The 20,453-nt window shown below is 46.8% G+C and overlaps 1 protein-coding gene across 1 annotated transcript in view; it reads left to right on the forward strand.

Moving 5' to 3' along the window:
• The window catches only part of LOC311106508 (RNA-binding protein 25-like), a 34,433-nt gene that overhangs the window by 8,430 nt on the left and 5,550 nt on the right, over positions 1-20,453 (forward strand). The window contains exons 3-13 of the mRNA XM_084148858.1: positions 2,838-3,058; positions 4,847-4,904; positions 9,604-9,773; positions 10,303-10,479; positions 10,904-10,990; positions 14,292-14,551; positions 14,629-14,752; positions 14,869-14,958; positions 15,398-15,471; positions 18,675-18,825; positions 19,029-19,644. Of these exons, the coding sequence (XP_084004984.1) occupies positions 2,838-3,058; positions 4,847-4,904; positions 9,604-9,773; positions 10,303-10,479; positions 10,904-10,990; positions 14,292-14,551; positions 14,629-14,752; positions 14,869-14,958; positions 15,398-15,471; positions 18,675-18,825; positions 19,029-19,644 (2,028 nt within the window). The remainder of the gene's footprint in view (positions 1-2,837; positions 3,059-4,846; positions 4,905-9,603; positions 9,774-10,302; positions 10,480-10,903; positions 10,991-14,291; positions 14,552-14,628; positions 14,753-14,868; positions 14,959-15,397; positions 15,472-18,674; positions 18,826-19,028; positions 19,645-20,453) is intronic.

Consider the following 20,453-nt stretch of genomic DNA (forward strand, 5'->3'; position numbering starts at 1 on the left):
GATAGGAGAAAACTGAGGATGGATCAACAACATTGTAGTTACTCCACAATACTAACCTAATTGACAGAGTGAAAAGAAGGAAGCCTGTACAGAGTAAAACATATTCCAAAACATGCATCCTGTTTGCAACAAGGCACTAAAGTAATACTGCAAAAAATGTGGCAAAGCAATTCACTTTTTGTCCTGAATACAAAGTGTTATGTTTGGGGCAAATCCCCATTATTGAGTACCACTCAGCATATTTTTAAGCAAAGTGGTGGCTGCATCATGTTACGGTATGCTTGTAATCGTTAAGGACAGGGGAGTTTTTCAGGATAAAAGTAAACAGAATGGAGTTAAGCACAGGCAAAATCCTAGAGGAAAACACAAGGCCAAATCTACACTGGAGTTGCTTACCAAGAAGACAGTGAATGTTGCCAAGTTTTTACTAAAATCTGCTTGAAAATCTATGGTAATACCTGAAAATGGTTGTCAAGCAATGATCAACAACCAATTTTACAGAGCTTGAAGATGTTTGAAAAGAATAATGGGCAAATGTTGCACAATCCAGGTGTGGAACGCTCTTAGAGACTTACCCAGGAAGACTCACAGCTGTAATCACTGCCAAAGGTGATTCTAACATGTATTGACTCGGGGGTTTTTATATTAACGTTGTATTTTTCATTAATTGTTTACAAATGTTAGAATTTTTCTTCCGCTTTGACATTAGTTTTGTGTAGATCGTTGACCAAAAAAATGTCAAATCCATTTTAATCCCACTTTGTAACACAACAAAATGTGGAAAAAGTGAAGGTGTGAATACTTCCTGAAGGCACTGTAATTCATTGGCTGATCCCTCCTGATGACCTGGATGGAATCATGTGATCCTTCCTTCACCCATAGGAAGTCCCACCCAGTTGACTACTTTAAAATGGTGAAGCCCTTTGGTAATGTCCATGCCAAAACTGGTTTTAATCCCTCTCAAATCTCTTTAATCTATCTCTCTCAGTTCTCTATCTAACTCTATGGCAATAAATTCTCACTTATCACTTGGTTACGAATGCAGCAATACTGTGACACTTCCTGTATTTTGAAAGTTCTACAGTGGGGAAAAAAAGTATTTAGTCAGCCACCAATTGTGCAAGTTCTCCCACTTAAAAAGATGAGAGAGGCCTGTAATTTTCATCATAGGTACAAGTCAACTATGACAGACAAATTGAGAAAAAAAATCCAGAAAATCACATTGTAGGATTTTTTATGATTTTATTTGCAAATTATGGTGGAAAATAAGTATTTGGTCACCTACAAACAAGCAAGATTTCTGGCTCTCACAGACCTGTAACTTCTTCTTTAAGAGGCTCCTCTGTCCTCCACTCGTTACCTGTATTAATGGCACCTGTTTGAACTTGTTATCAGTATAAAAGACACCTGTCCACAACCTCAAACAGTCACACTCCAAACTCCACTATGGCCAAGACCAAAGAGCTGTCAAAGGACACCAGAAACAAAATTGTAGACCTGCACCAGGCTGGGAAGACTGAATCTGCAATAGGTAAGCAGCTTGGTTTGAAGAAATCAACTGTGGGAGCAATTATTAGGAAATAGAAGACATACAAGACCACTGATAATCTCCCTCGATCTGGGGCTCCACGCAAGATCTCACCCCGTGGGGTCAAAATGATCACAAGAACGGTGAGCAAAAATCCCAGAACCACACGGGGGGGACCTAGTGAATGACCTGCAGAGAGCTGGGACCAAAGTAACAAAGCCTACCATCAGTAACACACTACGCCGCCAGAGACTCAAATCCTGCAGTGCCAGACGTGTCCCCCTGCTTAAGCCAGTACATGTCCAGGCCTGTCTGAAGTTTGCTAGAGTGCATTTGGATGATCCAGAAGAGGATTGGGAGAATGTCATATGGTCAGATGAAACCAAAATATAACTTTTTGGTAAAAACTCAACTCGTCGTGTTTGGAGGACAAAGAATGCTGAGTTGCATCCAAAGAACACCATACCTACTGTGAAGCATGGGGGTGGAAACATCATGCTTTGGGGCTGTTTTTCTGCAAAGGGACCAAGACGACTCATCCGTGTAAAGGAAAGAATGAATGGGGCCATGTATCGTGAGATTTTGAGTGAAAACCTCCTTCCATCAGCAAGGGCATTGAAGATGAAACGTGGCTGGGTCTTTCAGCATGACAATGATCCCAAACACACCGCCCGGGCAACGAAGGAGTGGCTTCGTAAGAAGCATTTCAAGGTCCTGGAGTGGCCTAGCCAGTCTCCAGATCTCAACCCCATAGAAAATCTTTGGAGGGAGTTGAAAGTCCGTGTTGCCCAGCGACAGCCCCAAAACATCACTGCTCTAGAGGAGATCTGCATGGAGGAATGGGCCAAAATACCAGCAACAGTGTGTGAAAACCTTGTGAAGACTTACAGAAAACGTTTGACCTGTGTCATTGCCAACAAAGGGTATATAACAAAGTATTGAGACACTTTTGTTATTGACCAAATACTTATTTTCCACCATAATTTGCAAATAAATTCATTAAAAATCCTACAATGTGATTTTCTGGGAAAAAATTTCTCATTTTGTCTGTCATAGTTGACGTGTACCTATGATGAAAATTACAGGCCTCTCATCTTTTTAAGTGGGAGAACTTGCACAATTGGTGGCTGACTAAATACTTTTTCCCCCCACTGTATATCTTGTAAACTTGATTGCTGACATGCAAAACATTTCAGGACTGTATCAACAGTGGACTAATGAAACCAATACCTACAGATTGTTTTTGAGTGGAACTTTCCTTTAATCCAAGTATATTTTGTATACGTTATCCGGTTTATCACTTTTCTAGGTACCCCAATGATACCAGTCCACATGGGCATCATGACCCAGACCCCCACGGTCCTGGTACCCACCTCCATGCCCGTGATCAGTAAGCCCGCGGCCCCCAGGAAGGAGGTACCCCCGGTGAGGGCCAAGGAGACGGACGAGAACAGCGGCCCCACCACCACAGTGTTTGTAGGGAACATCTCGGAGAAGGCCTCGGACATGCTGATTCGAAAGTTGCTAGCGGTGAGGAAGGGGAACTTGCATGCAGTCGTATTGGAAAGAGACATCAACCTTTATTTAGGCTATAGACGGTGACGGTGACATGTCCCAATACCCATACTAGCGCACTACATACTAAAACTGCATAGCATGTACTCATCGTCGCATACTATATATGACGTAAGGTTTAGTAAGAAGTATGCAGTATGCCACGGCCATAGCGTACTACCACAGCTAGAACAATGAGCCAGATATTTCATTGGATGTATAAAAGTGAAGCATCCGGTTGCTGTTTCCACTCACTACCAAATATGGTGATGAGAGGAAGCCCAGTGGGAGAAAATGGAGCGAGATGGATTTGGGCTGACGTTCTGCACACTTTCTCATCGATGAAACATTTGATCTCCATAGAGTTTTCTGTTTCCAAAACTAGAATATGTAACAAGTTTTTAATTGTTTTGAAGCCTGAAATTGTCAGGGCATGGACTCTACGATGTGTCAAGCGTTCCACAGGGATGCTGGCCCATGTTGACTCCAATGCTTCCTACAGTTGTGTCAAGTTGGCTGGATATCCTTTCGGTGATGGACCATTCTTGATACACACGGGAAACTGTTGAGCGTGAAAAACCCAGCAGCAGTGCAATTCTTGATACAAACCGGTGCTCCTGGCACCTACTACCATACCCCGTTCAAAGGCACTTCAATATTTTGTCTTGCCCATTCACCCTCTGAATGGCACACATACACAATCCATGTGGTCCTCTGTAGCTCAATTGGTAGAGCACGGCGCTTGTAACGCCAGGGTAGTGGGTTCGATCCCCGGGACCACCCATACGTAAAAATGTATGCGCACATGACTGTAAGTCGCTTTGGATAAAAGCGTCTGCTAAATGGCTTAATAATAATAATAATAATAATATGTCTCAAAGGCTTAAAAATCCTTCTTTAACCTGTCTCCTCACCTTCATCTACACTGATTTGAAGTGGATTTAACAAGTGACATCAATAAGGGATCTTGGAATGAGCAGGGGTCCTTAATGTTTTGTACACTCAGTTTATGAACAACAGCAAGCTTATCAGGTATCAAGCTAACTTCAAGTCCTACTAAAGCACATAGCTAACGTTAGCTATTTAGCTAAACTAAAGGCACGGCAGGCTGCAAATAATCTGTTTTCAAAGATGTACGATTAAATAGTCATCATTCTTTTAAGAACAACAAAAAACAACTTACATTTGAACTGCAGGACTCTTTGCTCTTCTTTGCCATCTTCAATTATAAATTTAAATTTTTTTACTTTCAAAGAAATATCAAGTCTCGAAGCCCTCCTATTATACGGTTTGAATGCATTGTGAGTGTGACATTTCCCGAAAAGTTTACAATTCATTCATACTACATGAAAAGCCGAAATTAGTATGACATCTGCGCATTTAAAGCATACTCGAAATGTCACATACTATAAAACATTATTTTTCCGCATACTCAACCGGCCTACTATTTAGGACGCTAGTATGGGTATTCGGACACGGCAAATGTCTTTAGTCATACATCATATTAGTACAGTACAGCTCTCGAATAGACAATTAAAATCACCTTACCTGAGCCAGGATAGTTGTTTTGAGAGTTTTTATTCCGTTTTCAGTATGTGTATGAAGGTTCAGTTAGCCTTTGGGGTGCAACTGGTTTGTAAAAGCTGTTTTCTCTTTTGGCCAAATATTTTATTTCCATTGTTTTCTGGTTTTCACCTGATACAGATGTAAACCATCTGCTTTAGTAGGTCCATGTCGTAAAGCAAGCAATTTATCCCTCTTCAGAAATGTGGCCTGGTCCTAAGCTGGAAGCGAGTCCAAGGAGCCTCTGGAAAACTTCAAGGTACAACATTTTGTAAAATATTCTACCACCATGTAAGTCCAATTTCACCCTGGCATGCTTTCTCAATCTGAAGCAACTACTATTTAGTGAAACCATTAGCATGGTCCTGTTGATTAGGCACTAATCATAAGGAAACAGACTGAAACTGGGTGTGACTACATGGACTTGCCCGATAAACACTCATTTTAATTTTCTATTCCAAGCCCTAATGAACACGACCCTGACAAATCTATTCCTTAATTCCACCGGTCTCTCTCTCTCTCACTCACTCACTCACTCACACACAAAGAGTATTTTTGCTACGGTGTTTATCGGTATGACACGATCACAAAGATAACCATCAAACAACCCCAACCAACAAACAGCAGCAGGTAGGTGGCCAACCATTAGAAACATTCACAGGCTTGTGCCCCTCTCAACTGCCTGCCCTGCACGAATAGGCGACTTTCAGCACTACAGACAGCGACCCAATTGCCAGCGAGTAGACCTACTTGTAAACAGCTCTACAGACACAAAATGACTAGTAGTCAGCGCTACTGATTTGAGATGTATACTAACACAACAGACATGTAATCATAGTAGATGGTGCTACTGTAAATAAACACTTACACTTGTAAACAAAGTCCGTCCGTCTATCATTCTGGGTAAAGACATCAGTGACTGAAATGTAAATCTCCTCTCTGTTTACATTTACGTCATTTAGCAGACGCTCTTATCCAGAGCGACTTACAAATTGGTGCATTCACCTTATAGCCAGTGGGATAACCACTTTACAATATGTTTTTTTTTTGGGGGGGGGTGGGGTAAGGGGGGGTAGAAGGATTACTTTATCCTATCCCAGGTATTCCTTAAAGAGGTAGGGTTTCAAGTGTCTCCGGAAGGTGGTGAGTGACTCCGCTGTCCTGGCGTCATGAGGGAGCTTGTTCCACCATTGGGGTGCCAGAGCAGCGAACAGTTTTGACTGGGCTGAGCGGGAACTGTGCTTCTGCAGAGGTAGGGGGGCCAGCAGGCCAGAGGTGGATGAACGCAATGCCCTCGTTTGGGTGTAGGGACTGATCAGAGCCTGAAGGTACGGAGGTGCCGTTCCCCTCACAGCTCCGTAGGCAAGCACCAAGGTCACAGAAACAGATGAAGAAAATGTAGAGAGGAGGGAGTGAAAAGATGCCAGGTCCGCAGGGAGTCTAGTTTTCCTCCATTTCCGCTCGGCTGCCCGGAGCCCTGTTCTGTGAGCTCGCAATGAGTCATCAAGCCACGGAGCAGGAGGGGAGGACCGAGCCGGCCGGGAGGATAGGGGACATAGAGATTCAAAGGATGCAGAAAGGGAGGAGAGGAGGGTTGAGGAGGCAGAGTCAGGAGATTGGAGGGAGAAGGATTGAGCAGAGGGAAGAGATGATAGGATGGAAGAGGAGAGAGTAGCGGGAGAGAGAGAGCGAAGGTTGCAACGGCGCATTACCATCTGAGTAGGGGCAGAATGAGTAGTGTTGGAGGAGAGCGAGAGAGAAAATGATACAAAGTAGTGGTCGGAGACATGGAGGGGATTTGCAGTGAGATTAGTAGAAGAACAGCATCTAGTAAAGATGAGGTCAAGCGTATTGCCTGCCTTGTGAGTAGGGGGGGACGGTGAGAGGGTGAGGTCAAAAGAGGAGAGGAGTGGAAAGAATGAGGCAGAGAGAAATTAGTCAAAGGTAGATGTAGGGAGGTTGAAGTCACCCAGAACTGTGAGGGGTGAGCCATCCTCAGGAAAGGAACTTATCAAGGCGTCAAGCTCATTGATGAACTCTCCAAGGGAACCTGGAGGGCGATAAATGACAAGGATGTTAAGCTTAAATGGGCTAGTGACAGCATGGAATTCAAATGAGGAGATAGACAGATGGGTCAGGGGAAAAATAGAGAATGTCCACTTGGGAGAGATGAGGATTCCTGTGCCACCACCCCGCTGACCAGATGCTCTCGGGTATGCGAGAACACATGGTCAGACGAGGAGAGAGCAGTAGGAGTAGCAGTGTTTTCAGTGGTAATCCATGTTTCCGTCAGCGCCAAGAAGTCGAGGGACTGGAGGGTAGCATAGGCTGAGATGAACTCTGCCTTGTTGGCAGCAGAACGGCAGTTCCAGAGGCTGCCTGAGACCTGGAACTCTACGTGGGTGGTGCGTGCAGGGACCACCAGGTTAGAGAGGCAGCAGCCACGCGGTGTGAGGCGTTTGTATAGCCTGTGCGGAGAGGAGAGAACAGGGATAGACAGAGGCATAGTTGACAGGCTACAGAAAATGGCTACAATAATGCAAAGGAGATCGGAATGAAATGAACTAAACATCTGGGAAAGGAGAGAGCGGGGCCTCCCTCACTTACGTTTCACTGAAACACCCAAATATAAAACTCTCCCAACTTCCACCTCAGAAACTATACTTGTTGTAAACTACAGCGGTTCAATGTTTTCTAGGAATAGACTAACTTCGTTTATTCAGCTAGCTAACTTGGTACAGTATTCTTCCGTGAAAATCGTCCAGGGCACCTAGTCATATGACGCCACAGCCAACTAGCATGCCGGACTCCAACAACACGGTTTAGCACCAATACTCGGCCACAACAAACCACCAGTGTGTCAACACGCCAAGCAGATCATTCGTGTCCGTGTCTAACGTTGTGGGTTAGTCCCGACAGCTTGAGCGAGTCCGTCGTCAACTTATTCAGCCAGTTAGTTAGCTAGAATAGTTAGCATACTAGCTAGCCATTGCTTTCAGACAACGAAGCAACCCCTCCTCCCACGGCACGAACACACAGTTGGCCGTCAGTTTTAAAAGTCTTGATGCGATGGAGATGATGGAAAGGGATGAGAGTCGTCCTTGATCGGTCCGGTTTCGACTGTATGTCTTTATCCGTTGTAGCGCAGAAAATGTCCTCTCAATGGACGCTGTTGTGGCTGGTATAGTGAGGACCAGCTGCAGTAACTTTGTCACCTCAGGGACCGTCTGTGTCAGGTCATGCTGGAACAAGAAGCTGAGGGGCTGTCCAGTTAATTTGTCTCGTGTCATTTGTGAACTGTACAATCCGACAAGATCAGCCTAACGAAATCGAAGTACTTGCAGTATTTTAACAGGCATTTTATTTTGTGTAGTCCACTTAGCCAAGGAAATGAAGTTCACCAAAGTGGTCAAACCTGGCTCTCATCTGAACATTGATATTGTCCAGTATGTTGTAGTAGATTCGCCCTCTCTCTGCTCTGATCTGGTGTTTGCTACAAGTTTCGCTTTCTACCAGGCCCAGTTCATTGCATTTATGCTCGAATCGCTCATAGAAACTATCAACGTCTTGTCACTACTGTTGCAGTGCTTTCATTGTGTCGCTGCTATGGGTACGGCAGACACACATATCCATCACTTTGTTCTGCAGAACCCGGAGCAGCGCATCCGTTCCATTGAAAATTCCATCATAGGCCATGAGCAACAAGCAAACATGGCGCGCTCTAGCAACTCCTTGTGGCAGGCCGGGCGCCTGCAAGCTGACTTCGGTCGCCAGTTGTACAGTGTTTCCTTTGACACATTGCGGCTGGCTTCCGGGTTAAGCGAGCAGTGTGTCAAGAAGAAGTGCAGCTTGGCAGGGTCGTGTTTCGGAGGACGCATGGCTCTCGACCTTCGCCTCTCCCGAGTCCGTACGGGAGTTGCAGCGATGGGACAAGACTGTAACTACCAATTGGATATCACAAAATTTGGGAGGAAAAAATAATATATCACGGTTCTTTTACCTTTGCATTGTGCATGCTGATGTTCTCCGTTGTTCATTCAATGCCAGATCTATCCGTGAGCTGCCTAATGTCTTTAGAGCTATCTGGCTTTGGATGTGAGATTTAGATTTCTCATGCTTGTTGAGTGCTATAGGCAAGTTGTTCAAGTCGCAGTAACCGGCTCTTGTCCTCACGCTGTCACTGGTGGAGAACAGCAGGCATTGGAAGCAGTAGAGTCGGCTGCTAGCAGCGCAGCCACAGAGCCAGTCTTTCTGTTGATACCACTCATGTTATTTTCTGTCCCTTCCTTTGATGTAGGTCTCTGAGCTCAGGTGTTGGTCTTCCATCCCTTATCACCCCGTTTCGCTAGAAAATCCAACTTTGAAAACTGTTTTGGATGCAATATGTTAGCCATCCTGATCAGCTTATTTTAGCTAGCAGTAAAACGAACGTAACCGCCAAAAGGCGGCAGATGACATGTGATGTCCAGAGGCAGGGGCGGAGCTCTGCCTATCTTCCTGCCTAGCCCGTAGCTTTTTTTTTTTTTCACGCCAAAACACATTTATTATTTGAATGCAATGAAAATGAATGGGACATACTGACACATGAAAGGCAGCGAAGCTCTCGGCCTGCGTTTCGCTGTGTGTGGGGTAGAAACATGCGCAAGTCAATGCCTTGTATTGAGTTCGAAGGACAGGAGAAAGGTACACAGCAAGGCTTGTGCGTTTTCTACCAGATTACTGCACATTTGGGAAGTAAGTACTAGTTCAGAAATCGATTTTGTCATGCAGAAAAGATGACATGAAGATGACAATGATTATTGACAACATTTTATTTATTTTTCATTCGTTTTTTTTTTTTCTCCCTTCATTTTTACAGGGTAGGCCCTGCCTACTACACTGACCGCACGTCACTGATTCCTGGTCATGACTCCGCCATGGCTGTGATATAAACCTCCTGTCTCCTCTATTCTCTCTAGCTTTTGGGTTCTGTGAGTACAAGGAACCAGAGTCAACGCTGCGGGCCCTGCGGCTGCTCCACGAGCTGCAGATCGGGGAGAAGAAGCTGCTGGTGAAGGTGGACGCCAAGACCAAGGCCCAGCTGGACGAGTGGAAGGCCAAGAAGAAGAGTAGCACCAACGGCAACGAGGTGGGGAGTGGGGACACGCTGGAATCAGAATCACCTTTATTCGCCAAGCACATTTACATATACCCAGAATTAGATTTGGTGAAATGGTGCTGCCACAGTAAACAGAATCAACAGACAGAATATAGATCATAAGCATAATGTACAGACGGAATATATCCACCATTGAAATACAATGAATAGAAAGGGCTTCCCCATTCATTCTATTTCTATGATATCGACAATGAATGAACACACACGGAGGAGAGAGGGGAACGTTGCTTGCAATCTGAATGACAGTGTAATCTAGTGGTGACTAAGGTGGACCCAGCTCTAGGAAGCAGGGCTGCCTAAACGAATGGGTAACTGTGCCAAAAGGCCTGGAACAAAATATTCCCTTATAATTCAATTTCAACTAGTTAGGCTGAGTTGACTTATAATACTTATTATAATACTAAGCTGCCTGTCACCTCTCTCTTCCTCTTCCTCTCTCTTTGCCTTCTTTCTCCCTTATCTCTCTCCTCTCGTTCTCTCTCTCTTTGTGTGATTGAAGGCGAAAGAAGAGGATGGAAAAGAGGAGGAGGTGATCGACGAGGACACCAAGAGGCGGGACCAGATCGTCAAGGGCACCATCGACGGTCTGATCCGAGAGTATGCCAGCGATCTCAAAGCTCCCTTGAATGATGATGAATCCCAGCAACGCAGGAAAAGGAAAGAGAAAAAAGAAGAGGTACGTGGGGATCCTTTCTCTGTTATCACTCTGGGGATCCTTTCTCTGTTATCACTCTGGGGATCCTTTCTCTGTTATCACTCTGGGGATCCTTTCTCTGTTACCTGATATGCATTGGTTGGGGTGGTGATATTGTATTTGGGCACATTTTATATATTTGCTGATACACAAAGCTCTGGACAGGGATTAAGTCTAGTCCTGGATTTAAAAGCTATTTCAATGTAGATTCTCCCTGGAGCATGCTTTTCAGTCCAAGAATAGGTCTGGGGAAACTGCTTCACGGCTCTAGGTGTTTCTTCAGGTTGTGTGATCCGTGTAAATGGCAACACTATGCTAGGAAATGCTGAGCAAATCAGTCTGGTCCCCAGTTGACAGCACGACCCTGAACAATGTCCCATCTGCCTGCATCCCATTGTCCCTTTAGGAGGATATCAACGCAATTGACGGATTGGAGGATGACAAGAGAGACCTGATTTCCAGAGAGATCAGTAAATTCCGCGACACCCACAAGGTACAGTACATTATTCATCTCTCTCACGTTGCAGGTTTTGGAAAATAAGCTACACACACTAGTAGTACACTCCTTTTTTAGTTTTCATACTTGGACACTTGCACAAGGACCCTTTCATGATTGTACTCTAAATATAAGGTGGGAGAATATCAACATTTTTACACCAAAATATTGCTCTAAAATCTGATTTTAATTGGCAATCTCTGAAATTTTATAAATATGATCTGGATTTTTACCATATCATTTCAATGTTATCCACAGTGTCTGTTCCAACACAAATAGTTGTCCGATTTCTAGTCACCGTTTTCAAACCTAACTTGACTCGTGTGATGGCGGGACGTTTATTTTGTATATATTAAGATATTTAGGTGTGACAGTATAGATAGCTAGATCCATAACTCATACATCACACACAAAGAAAATGCATGGTGACAATGTAAAGTTACCTTAAAGCTAATCTATTCATTAAACCCAACCATTATGATAGACATCATATGGTGACTAAAGCAAGATGAATCTCAGAGCTTTGGAAAAAGTTGTCGAGGATAGGATGTAAGTATGAGCTTTCCTTTATTTTGTACATATACTGGGCGCCCCCCTCTCGAGGACTCGCATAGGGGCAACTGCACAGGCACTCTGGCATATGGTGGTGACTGAGGTTGTGGAACCTAACGAGGACCTCTAAACCAGGGCTCTCCAACCCAGTTCCTGGTTGAGCTACCCTCCTGGAGGTTTTCGCTACAACCCCAGTTGTAACTAACCTGTTTCAGCTTATCAACCAGCTAATTATTAGAATCAGGTGTGCTAGATTAGGGTTGGAGTGAAAACCTACAGGCTGGTAGCTCTCCAGGAACAGGCTCTAAACAATACACAGCCAACCGTTTCCATTAGATACATGTCAACATGATATTGGTCTTGCTCCCATTTACCATATGGGGACAGAGAACCATGCGGATTCGATTTCCAACAATTGATCATGTTGTCCCCAAGCCGGAGAGGCCAGTGAACCTGTGTGAGTCCTCTGTAAATAATGTTTATTCTACATAATGTGTGTGAAAGTCAAGTCACTGAGACTTAATAACCACTGTTATAGCAGGGGGGGGCGCCCCTCCACAGCACTCTGTGTTCTGAAGACTAGTCGGGTAAGTCCCAACCCACCCTGTGGATGAGTGTGTGTTAGGGCTTCTCTCTCTCTCTCTCTCTCTCTCTCTCTCTCTCTCTCTCTCTGTGTCTCTCTCTGTGTCTCTCTCTCTCTCTCTCTGTCTGTCTCTCTCTCTGTCTGTCTCTCTCTCTGTGTCTCTCTCTCTGTGTCTCTCTCTCTCTCTCTGTGTCTCTCTCTCTGTGTCTCTCTCCTGTCTGTCACTTTAGCTCTTTCTTTCTCCCTTGTTTAACTTGTCTGTCTCCTTTTCTATCTGATTTGAATTGCCATTCACCCTCTTCATTTGCCCATTATTTGAGTTGTCTTCATAGTTCATGATCTACAGCAGTAGACTTGCAGTAAATGATTCATAGTTCATGATCTACAGCAGTAGACTTGCAATAAAGGAGCTCCTAATACACAATGAGATCTTGTCTCAAGCGTGAATGGTAAGGCCTATGGTTAATATATAAGAGGGGAAAGTAATGTAGCTATGGCCTACCTGCAGTTACTCTATGCCCAAGCTGTTACCAGTAGAACACAGAGCAAGGTAAGTTAAAGTAGGAAGACAGTCTAACCGATTAGATCTAGGAACAAGTCCTGCTTCATCCCATGAACAAGATGGATTAAGACTCTAATCTCCTTTCCACCCATGTCCATAGTACCTGTGCTCTCTCTTCTCCGTTCCCCCATCTCTCTCTTCTCCGTTCCCCCATCTCTCTCTTCTCCGTTCCCCCATCTCTCTCTTCTCCGTTCCCCCATCTCTCTCTTCTCCGTTCCCCCATCTCTCTCTTCTCCGTTCCCCCATCTCTCTCTTCTCCGTTCCCCCATCTCTCTCTTCTCCGTTCCCCCCCCCCATCTCTCTTCTCCATTCCCCACCCCCATCTCTCTCTTCTCCATTCTCACCCCCCCCCCCCCCCCCCCCCCATCTCTCTCTTCTCTACTTTTCTGCCTGTTTTCTTGCTCTTGGTCTTAAGTTGCACTAGACCCGTGGCTCTGTAGTTCTGGTCAGTCCAGGAGGACAACCTTCTGTTGTTCATTATGGACTAATGAACTGCTTTTAGCTGAAAGCCCATGGGAAACCTGTGGTCTCAACCCGACACATACATGAGCAACACAATGCATTCAGAATGCATGGTTTGTAATTGTAGCAATAAATCAGTTCAGAGTACATGGGGAGCCATGGGTGTAGTTGCTTGGAGGGAGAGCTGTCTCTGAGTGTGTCTGGGAAAGTGAGTCACGGGAGAACTACCGAAGATTGAAGCAGGGGTAAGAGTCTCTACAATTTTAATTTACCTGTACAAAAAAATGTGATAAAACTACAGTATGTGAAAAGATGTAGCAGGATGTTTCACGGCTTTCTGTTTTTAGCACTGTACCCCATTTGAAGTTAACGGTTGTTTTTGATGATTTGCTTGAAAGAAAGTGAGAGAATCTCATGATGTTTTCCCCTGTGGACCGTTTAACCTGCTTTTCCTCCCAGGCCTAACTGGTATAGGCTTGTAGGGGCAGCGAAGAGCTGAAATCCGTAGTTCGACACCTGTAAGTCACCAACAACTAGTTAAACAAAAGGAATGACGCCTTTTTTTCTGTTTCTCTTGTAATAAGGACACTGACTTAGGGGAGAAAAAGCATTGTCTATCAAGCAGGGTCTTTTTCTAGTTTTGAATGCCTGTGATGTTTGACATGGCCAACAAGATGTCTTCTCTGACCTCAAAGTGGTTTCCGGTGTCTCGAGTTAGCTTGTAAGTCACCCTGCTAAACAATTATTGTACTATATTGATTCTATCAGAGGTCTGCAACTGGTAGCCTACTGGCCAAATCTGCCCCCAAGGTAGTCTCTGTAAAAAATAAATTACAAAAGTGTGTGTACATGGACAGAGGAGTGCTGTGTCTTGTGACAAGGGGCAGCTTGTTTTTCTTTTCCCATAGAAACTCTTAGCCCGGCCATAGCGCGCCTGTTGTGTCAAATCGTCACACTATCTAACGATCAACTACTTCATCCTGTAGTCCCCTCCGCCCCCCAGAGCCTGGAAGCCACTTCTAGATCCACTTCTGTGCATTTATAGAGATGTGTGAGCCAGCCTCACTGTGCTCCTGTTCTGTTGCATGGCTGTCCTCCCATAGCCTCCAACTTATCAACCTCCTCTGTTCTTTTTGCAGAAACTGGAGGAGGAGAAGGACAAGAAGGAGAAGGAGCGTGCAGAGTTTGAGCGCGAGCGACGGGAGAGGGACAAGGAGAGGGAGCGCGAGAGGGAGCGACGGGACCGCGAGCGGGAGAAGGAGAGGGAGCGCGAGAGAGACCGCGAACGGGACAGAGGTGACAGAGACAGAGATCGTGATCATGACCGCAACCGGACGAAAGAGAGAGAACGGGAGAGGGAGAGGAGCCGTGACATGAGCAAAGACCGCAGCCACTCCAGGTGTGTGTTTTAAAATAAAGTTGTAAATCACCTTGTAAAGGAATGATTGGTATGTAACTAGGTTGGTGATGTTGCAGAGACAGAGAGGTGAGTCGCGACAGAGACAAGGACAAGAAGCGTGACCAGGAGGATGAGGAGGAGGTCTATGAGAGGAGAAGGCTGGAGAGAAAGCTCAGAGACAAGGAGGCAGCCTATCAAGAGGTGGGTTCACACACAACCCCACACACACAACCACTTAGTGCTGACAGTGGAGTGTGAACATGATAGTGGGTGTGTTGGCTGTGAAATGTTACTAAATGTCTCGTGTCTGTCTGAAGCGTTTGAAGAACTGGGAGATCCGCGAGAGGAAGAAAGCTCGAGACTACTCCAAGGAGTCTGACAGGGAGGAGGAGCGCAGGAGAGAGATGGTAGGAACAAACCCTGTTCTCACATAGCTCTCCTGGGTCGTGTTCTGTTGGGAGAAAACGTTTTGAAACTGGGGGGTACTACCTGAACTTGTCTAATAGGAACGCCAATGTTCATTGTCCGTAGCAAAAGGTTTTGCTACGCTGTGCCCTACCGAACAGGACCCAGGTTTACCACTGAGCCGTGCCTGATATGTCCTTTGTTTGAAGGGTCCAACCATAGACGTATTCACATGTGAAAACCATAGACGTATTCACATGTGAAAAGCAAAAGTAAAAATGACCACAGATAGGTGCTAAATGGCATTAAGAATCCAAGCACATGTGGGTTTGAAAGTTAAAGCCTTTAATGTGTGGGCTAAGACGTTATTAAAATACACCAAGGATCAGGTGTCTTGTCTTCATCTAGTCATGTGTTTCCATATCTCCTTGTGTCCTACAGACTAAAGAAGGCAAACGGCTGAAGGAGTTCCTGGAGGACTATGATGACGACAGGGATGACCCTAAGTACTACAGGTGACCTCACTCACTGTCTTAGCTGAGACATTTAGGGAGAAAATGATGAAGTTGAATGCTGCACAGTGGATGCTGGTTTATATACTATAGAAACAAAATCTGAAAAGGAGATATTTACATTTACGTCATTTAGCAGACGCTCTTATCCAGAGCGACTTACAAATTGGTGCATTCACCTTATAGCCAGTGGGATAACCACTTTTACAATGTTTTTTTTTTTTTTTTTTTGGGGGGGGGTAGAAGGATTACTTTATCCTATCCCAGGTATTCCTTAAAGAGGTGGGGTTTCAAATGTCTCCGGAAGGTGGTGAGTGACTCCGCTGTCCTGGCGTCGTGAGGGAGCTTGTTCCACCATTGGGGTGCCAGAGCAGCGAACAGTTTTGACTGGGCTAAGCGGGAACTGTGCTTCCGTAAAGGTAGGGGAGCCAGCAGGCCAGAGGTGGATGAACGCAATGCCCTCGTTTGGGTGTAGGGACTGATCAGAGCCTGAAGGTACGGAGGTGCCGTTCCCCTCACAGCTCCGTAGGCAAGCACCATGGTCTTGTAGCAGATGCGAGCTTCAACTGGAAGCCAGTGGAGTGTGCGGAGGAGCGGGGTGACGTGAGAGAATTTGGGAAGGTTGAACACCAGACTGGCTGCGGCATTCTGGATGAGTTGTAGGGGTTTAATGGCACAGGCAGGGAGCCCAGCCAACAGCGAGTTGCAGTAATCCAGACGGGAGATGACAAGTGCCTGGATTAGGACCTGTGCCGCTTCCTGTGTAAGGCAGGGTCGTACTCTCCGAATGTTGTAGAGCATGAACCTACAGGATCGGGTCACCGCCTTGATGTTAGCGGAGAACGACAGGGTGTTGTCCAGGGTCACGCCAAGGCTCTTCGCACTCTGGGAGGAGGACACAACGGAGTTGTCAACCATGATGGCGAGATCATGGAACGGGCAGTCCTTCCCCGGGAGGAAGAGCAGCTCCGTCTTGCCAAGGTTCAGCTTGAGGTGGTGATCCGTCATCCATACTGATATGTCTGCCAGACATGCAGAGATGCGATTCGCCACCTGGTTATCAGAAGGGGGAAAGGAGAAGATGAGTTGTGTCGTCTGCATAGCAATGACAGGAGAGGCCATGTGAGGATATGACGGAGCCAAGTGACTTGGTGTATAGCGAGAATAGGAGAGGGCCTAGAACTGAGCCCTGGGGGACACCAGTGGTGAGAGCACGTGGTGCGGAGACAGCTTCTCGCCACGCCACTTGGTAGGAGCGACCGGTCAGGTAGGACGCAATCCAAGAGTGAGCCGCGCCGGAGATGCCCAGCTCGGAGAGGGTGGAGAGGAGGATCTGATGGTTCACAGTATCAAAGGCAGCAGACAGGTCTAGAAGGACAAGAGCAGAGGAGAGAGAGTTAGCTTTAGCAGTGCGGAGAGCCTCCGTGACACAGAGAAGAGCAGTCTCAGTTGAATGACCAGTCTTGAAACCTGACTGGTTTGGATCAAGAAGGTCATTCTGAGAGAGATAGCAAGAGAGTTGGCTAAAGACGGCACGCTCAAGAGTTTTGGAGAGAAAAGAAAGAAGGGATACTGGTCTGTAGTTGTTGACATCAGAGGGATCGAGTGTTGGTTTTTTGAGAAGGGGTGCAACTCTCGCTCTCTTGAAGATGGAAGGGACATAGCCAGCGGTCAAGGATGAGTTGATCAGCGAGGTGAGGTAAGGGAGAAGGTCACCGGAGATGGTCTGGAGAAGAGAGGAGGGGATAGGGTCAAGCGGGCAGGTTGTTGGGCGGCCGGCCATCACAAGTCGCAAGATTTTATCTGGAGAGAGAGGGGAGAAAGAAGTCAAAGCATAGGGTAGGGCAGTGTGAGCAGGACCAGCAGTGTCATTTGACTTAACAAACGAGGATCGGATGTCGTCAACCTTCTTTTCAAAATGGTTGACGAAGTCATCCACAGAGAGGGAGGAGGGGGGAGGGGGAGGAGGATTCAGCAGGGAGGAGAAGGTGGCAAAGAGCTTCCTAGGGTTAGAGGCAGATGCTTGGAATTTAGAGTGGTAGAAAGTGGCCTTAGCAGCAGAAACAGATGAAGAAAATGTAGAGAGGAGGGAGTGAAAAGATGCCAGGTCCGCAGGGAGTCTAGTTTTCCTCCATTTCTGCTCGGCTGCCCGGAGCCCTGTTCTGTGAGCTCGCAATGAGTCATCAAGCCACAGAGCAGGAGGGGAGGACCGAGCCGGCCGGGAGGATAGGGGACATATAGAGTCAAAGGATGCAGAAAGGAAGGAGAGGAGGGTTGAGGAGGCAGAATCAGGAGATTGGAGGGAGAAGGATTGAGCAGAGGGAAGAGATGATAGGATGGAAGAGGAGAGAGTAGCGGGAGAGAGAGCGAAGGTTGCGACGGCGCATTACCATCTGAGTAGGGGCAGAGTGAGTAGTGTTGGAGGAGAGCGAGAGAGAAAAGGATACAAAGTAGTGGTCGGAGACATGGAGGGGAGTTGCAGTGAGATTAGTAGAAGAACAGCATCTAGTAAAGATGAGGTCAAGCGTATTGCCTGCCTTGTGAGTAGGGGGGGACGGTGAGAGGGTGAGGTCAAAAGAGGAGAGGAGTGGAAAGATTGAGGCAGAGAGAAATGAGTCAAAGGTAGACGTAGGGAGGTTGAAGTCCCCCAGAACTGTGAGGGGTGAGCCATCCTCAGGAAAGGAATTTATCAAGGCGTCAAGCTCATTGATGAACTCTCCAAGGGAACCTGGAGGGCGATAAATGACAAGGATGTTAAGCTTAAATGGGCTAGTGACTGTGACAGCATATATTTCAAATGAGGAGATAGACAGATGGGTCAGGGGAAAAATAGAGAATGTCCACTTGGGAGAGATGAGGATTCCTGTGTCACCACCCCGCTGACCAGATGCTCTCGGGGTATGCGAGAACAAATGGTCAGACGAGGAGAGAGCAGTAGGAGTAGCAGTGTTTTCAGTGGTAATCCATGTTTCCGTCAGCGCCAAGAAGTCGAGGGACTGGAGGGTATTATAGGCATAGATATAATGGAGTTGATACTGTAAAAAGTCAAGATGAAGGCCTGACACGTCAACATTATTACACGTTTTTCTATATGACATTTAGGAAGATAACTAAAATAAACATTCCTACTTCCAACATTTTGAAGACATGCAGTGACGTGTCAGGGCCACTGTTATACAAGGTGTTGTTCCGTGTGCCACCCATAGGGGCAGCGCGCTGCAGAAGCGTCTGCGAGACCGGGAGAAGGAGACTGAGGTGGACGAGCGCGACAGGAAGAGAGAGGAGGAGGAGCTTGAGGAGATCAGACAGAGACTGCTGGCCGAGGGACATCCAGACCCCGAGGCCGAGATGCGCAGGGTGAGAGAGAGCGAGTGTATCTGTCTGACTGTGTGTATGCCTCAAGGTCATTTACTCCTAAGAGCTCATTGTCTGTATGTCTGTGTTGTAAATGGACTCTATTTATCTGGCTGTCATGACCATTGGGTGTGTGTGAGTGTATCCACATTCCTGACTGTATATGCCCCTCGTCTCACACTGCTTCTCTTCTCGGATTGGTCCAGATGGAGGAGGAGGCGGAGCGTCTGCGCCAGCCCCCAGTGAAGCTGGATCCAGATCCCGAGGAGGAGCGGGTGCACAAGGCCCCACGGGAGGACCGGGATCGCCGAGGAGACCGGGAAAGAGAGAGAGGAGACCGGGAAAGAGAGAGAGGGGACCGGGAAAGAGAGAGAGGGGACCGGGAAAGAGAGAGAGGGGACCGGGAAAGAGATGGAGGGGACCGGGATAGAGAGAGAGGGGACCGGGATAGAGAGAGAGGGGACCGGGAAGGGGAGAGAGGGGACCGGGAAAGAGAGAGAGGGGACCGGGAAAGAGAGAGAGACAGAGGGGAGCACCATCACCAACCACACTCAGATGACGATGTGGAAGAGGGGGAGGAGTTTGACGACAATGACCAATCAGGCTCCAAGCCCTGCCTGAAGCCCACGCTGCGGCCAATCACGGCGGCCCCCTCTGTGTCGTCGGCCAGCGGGGGTGCCACCCCCAACACGCCCGGGGACGAGTCACCATGCGGTATCATCATCCCTCACGAGAACTCTCCCCCTCACGGGGCCCCGCCCCCTCACGAGGCCCTGCCCCAGGAAGAGTTCCGCCCCAAGGTCGGCCTCAGTCTCAAACTGGGTGAGTTCTGTCTGATCGGCCTCAGTCTCAAAATGTGTGAGTTCTGTCTGTGGGACGGGAGGGAGAAGCTTGGTCCAGAATAATCTGGAGATCTAACTATACACCTACTATAATGCTAACCAACTACCAGGATACAAACTACCAGGATATGTATGATATCTGTTGTCTAGATCCAATTATGTGCCTCAATCCCTAATGAATATGAAAGATGGGTATCAAATCAGGAATAAGACTGTGCTGTGTCTATCTTTACCATTCATTTTAGATTGAGGCACATAGCTAGATCTGCACAACAGATGTCTTTGGCTGTGGCCTGACAAACTTGCTTCCATTCAGCCGCAAGAGCATTAGTGAGGTCGGGGCACTGATGTTGGGCAATTAGGCCTGGCTCGCAGGTGGCGTTCCAATTCATCCTAAAGGTGTTAGAAGGGGTTGAGGTCAGGGCCCTGTGCAGGGCAGTCAAGTTCTTCCACAACAGTCTCGACAAACCATTTCTGTATGGACCTCGCTTTGTGCACGGGGGCATTGTCATGCAGGAACAGGAAAGGGCCTTCCCCAAACTGTTGCCACAAAGTTGGAAGCACAGAATCAACTATAACCCTCAAACTCGACTCTGGACCTCAAAGCCAGTTCCACTGGATGTTTTCATTGTTCTCCTCTGATCAATGATTTAGACCTGGGACACCAGGGGTGTGCAATTAATTATCAGGTAGAACAGAAAACCAGCAGGCTCTGGACCTCGTAGGGGAAGAGTTGATTACCCCTGGTCTAGAATGTAATTTTATGCTGTAGCGTTAAGATTTCCCTTC

The sequence above is a fragment of the Coregonus lavaretus genome (genome assembly GCF_964263955.1).
Source record: "Coregonus lavaretus genome assembly, chromosome: 31".
Classification (NCBI taxonomy): domain Eukaryota; kingdom Metazoa; phylum Chordata; class Actinopteri; order Salmoniformes; family Salmonidae; genus Coregonus; species Coregonus lavaretus.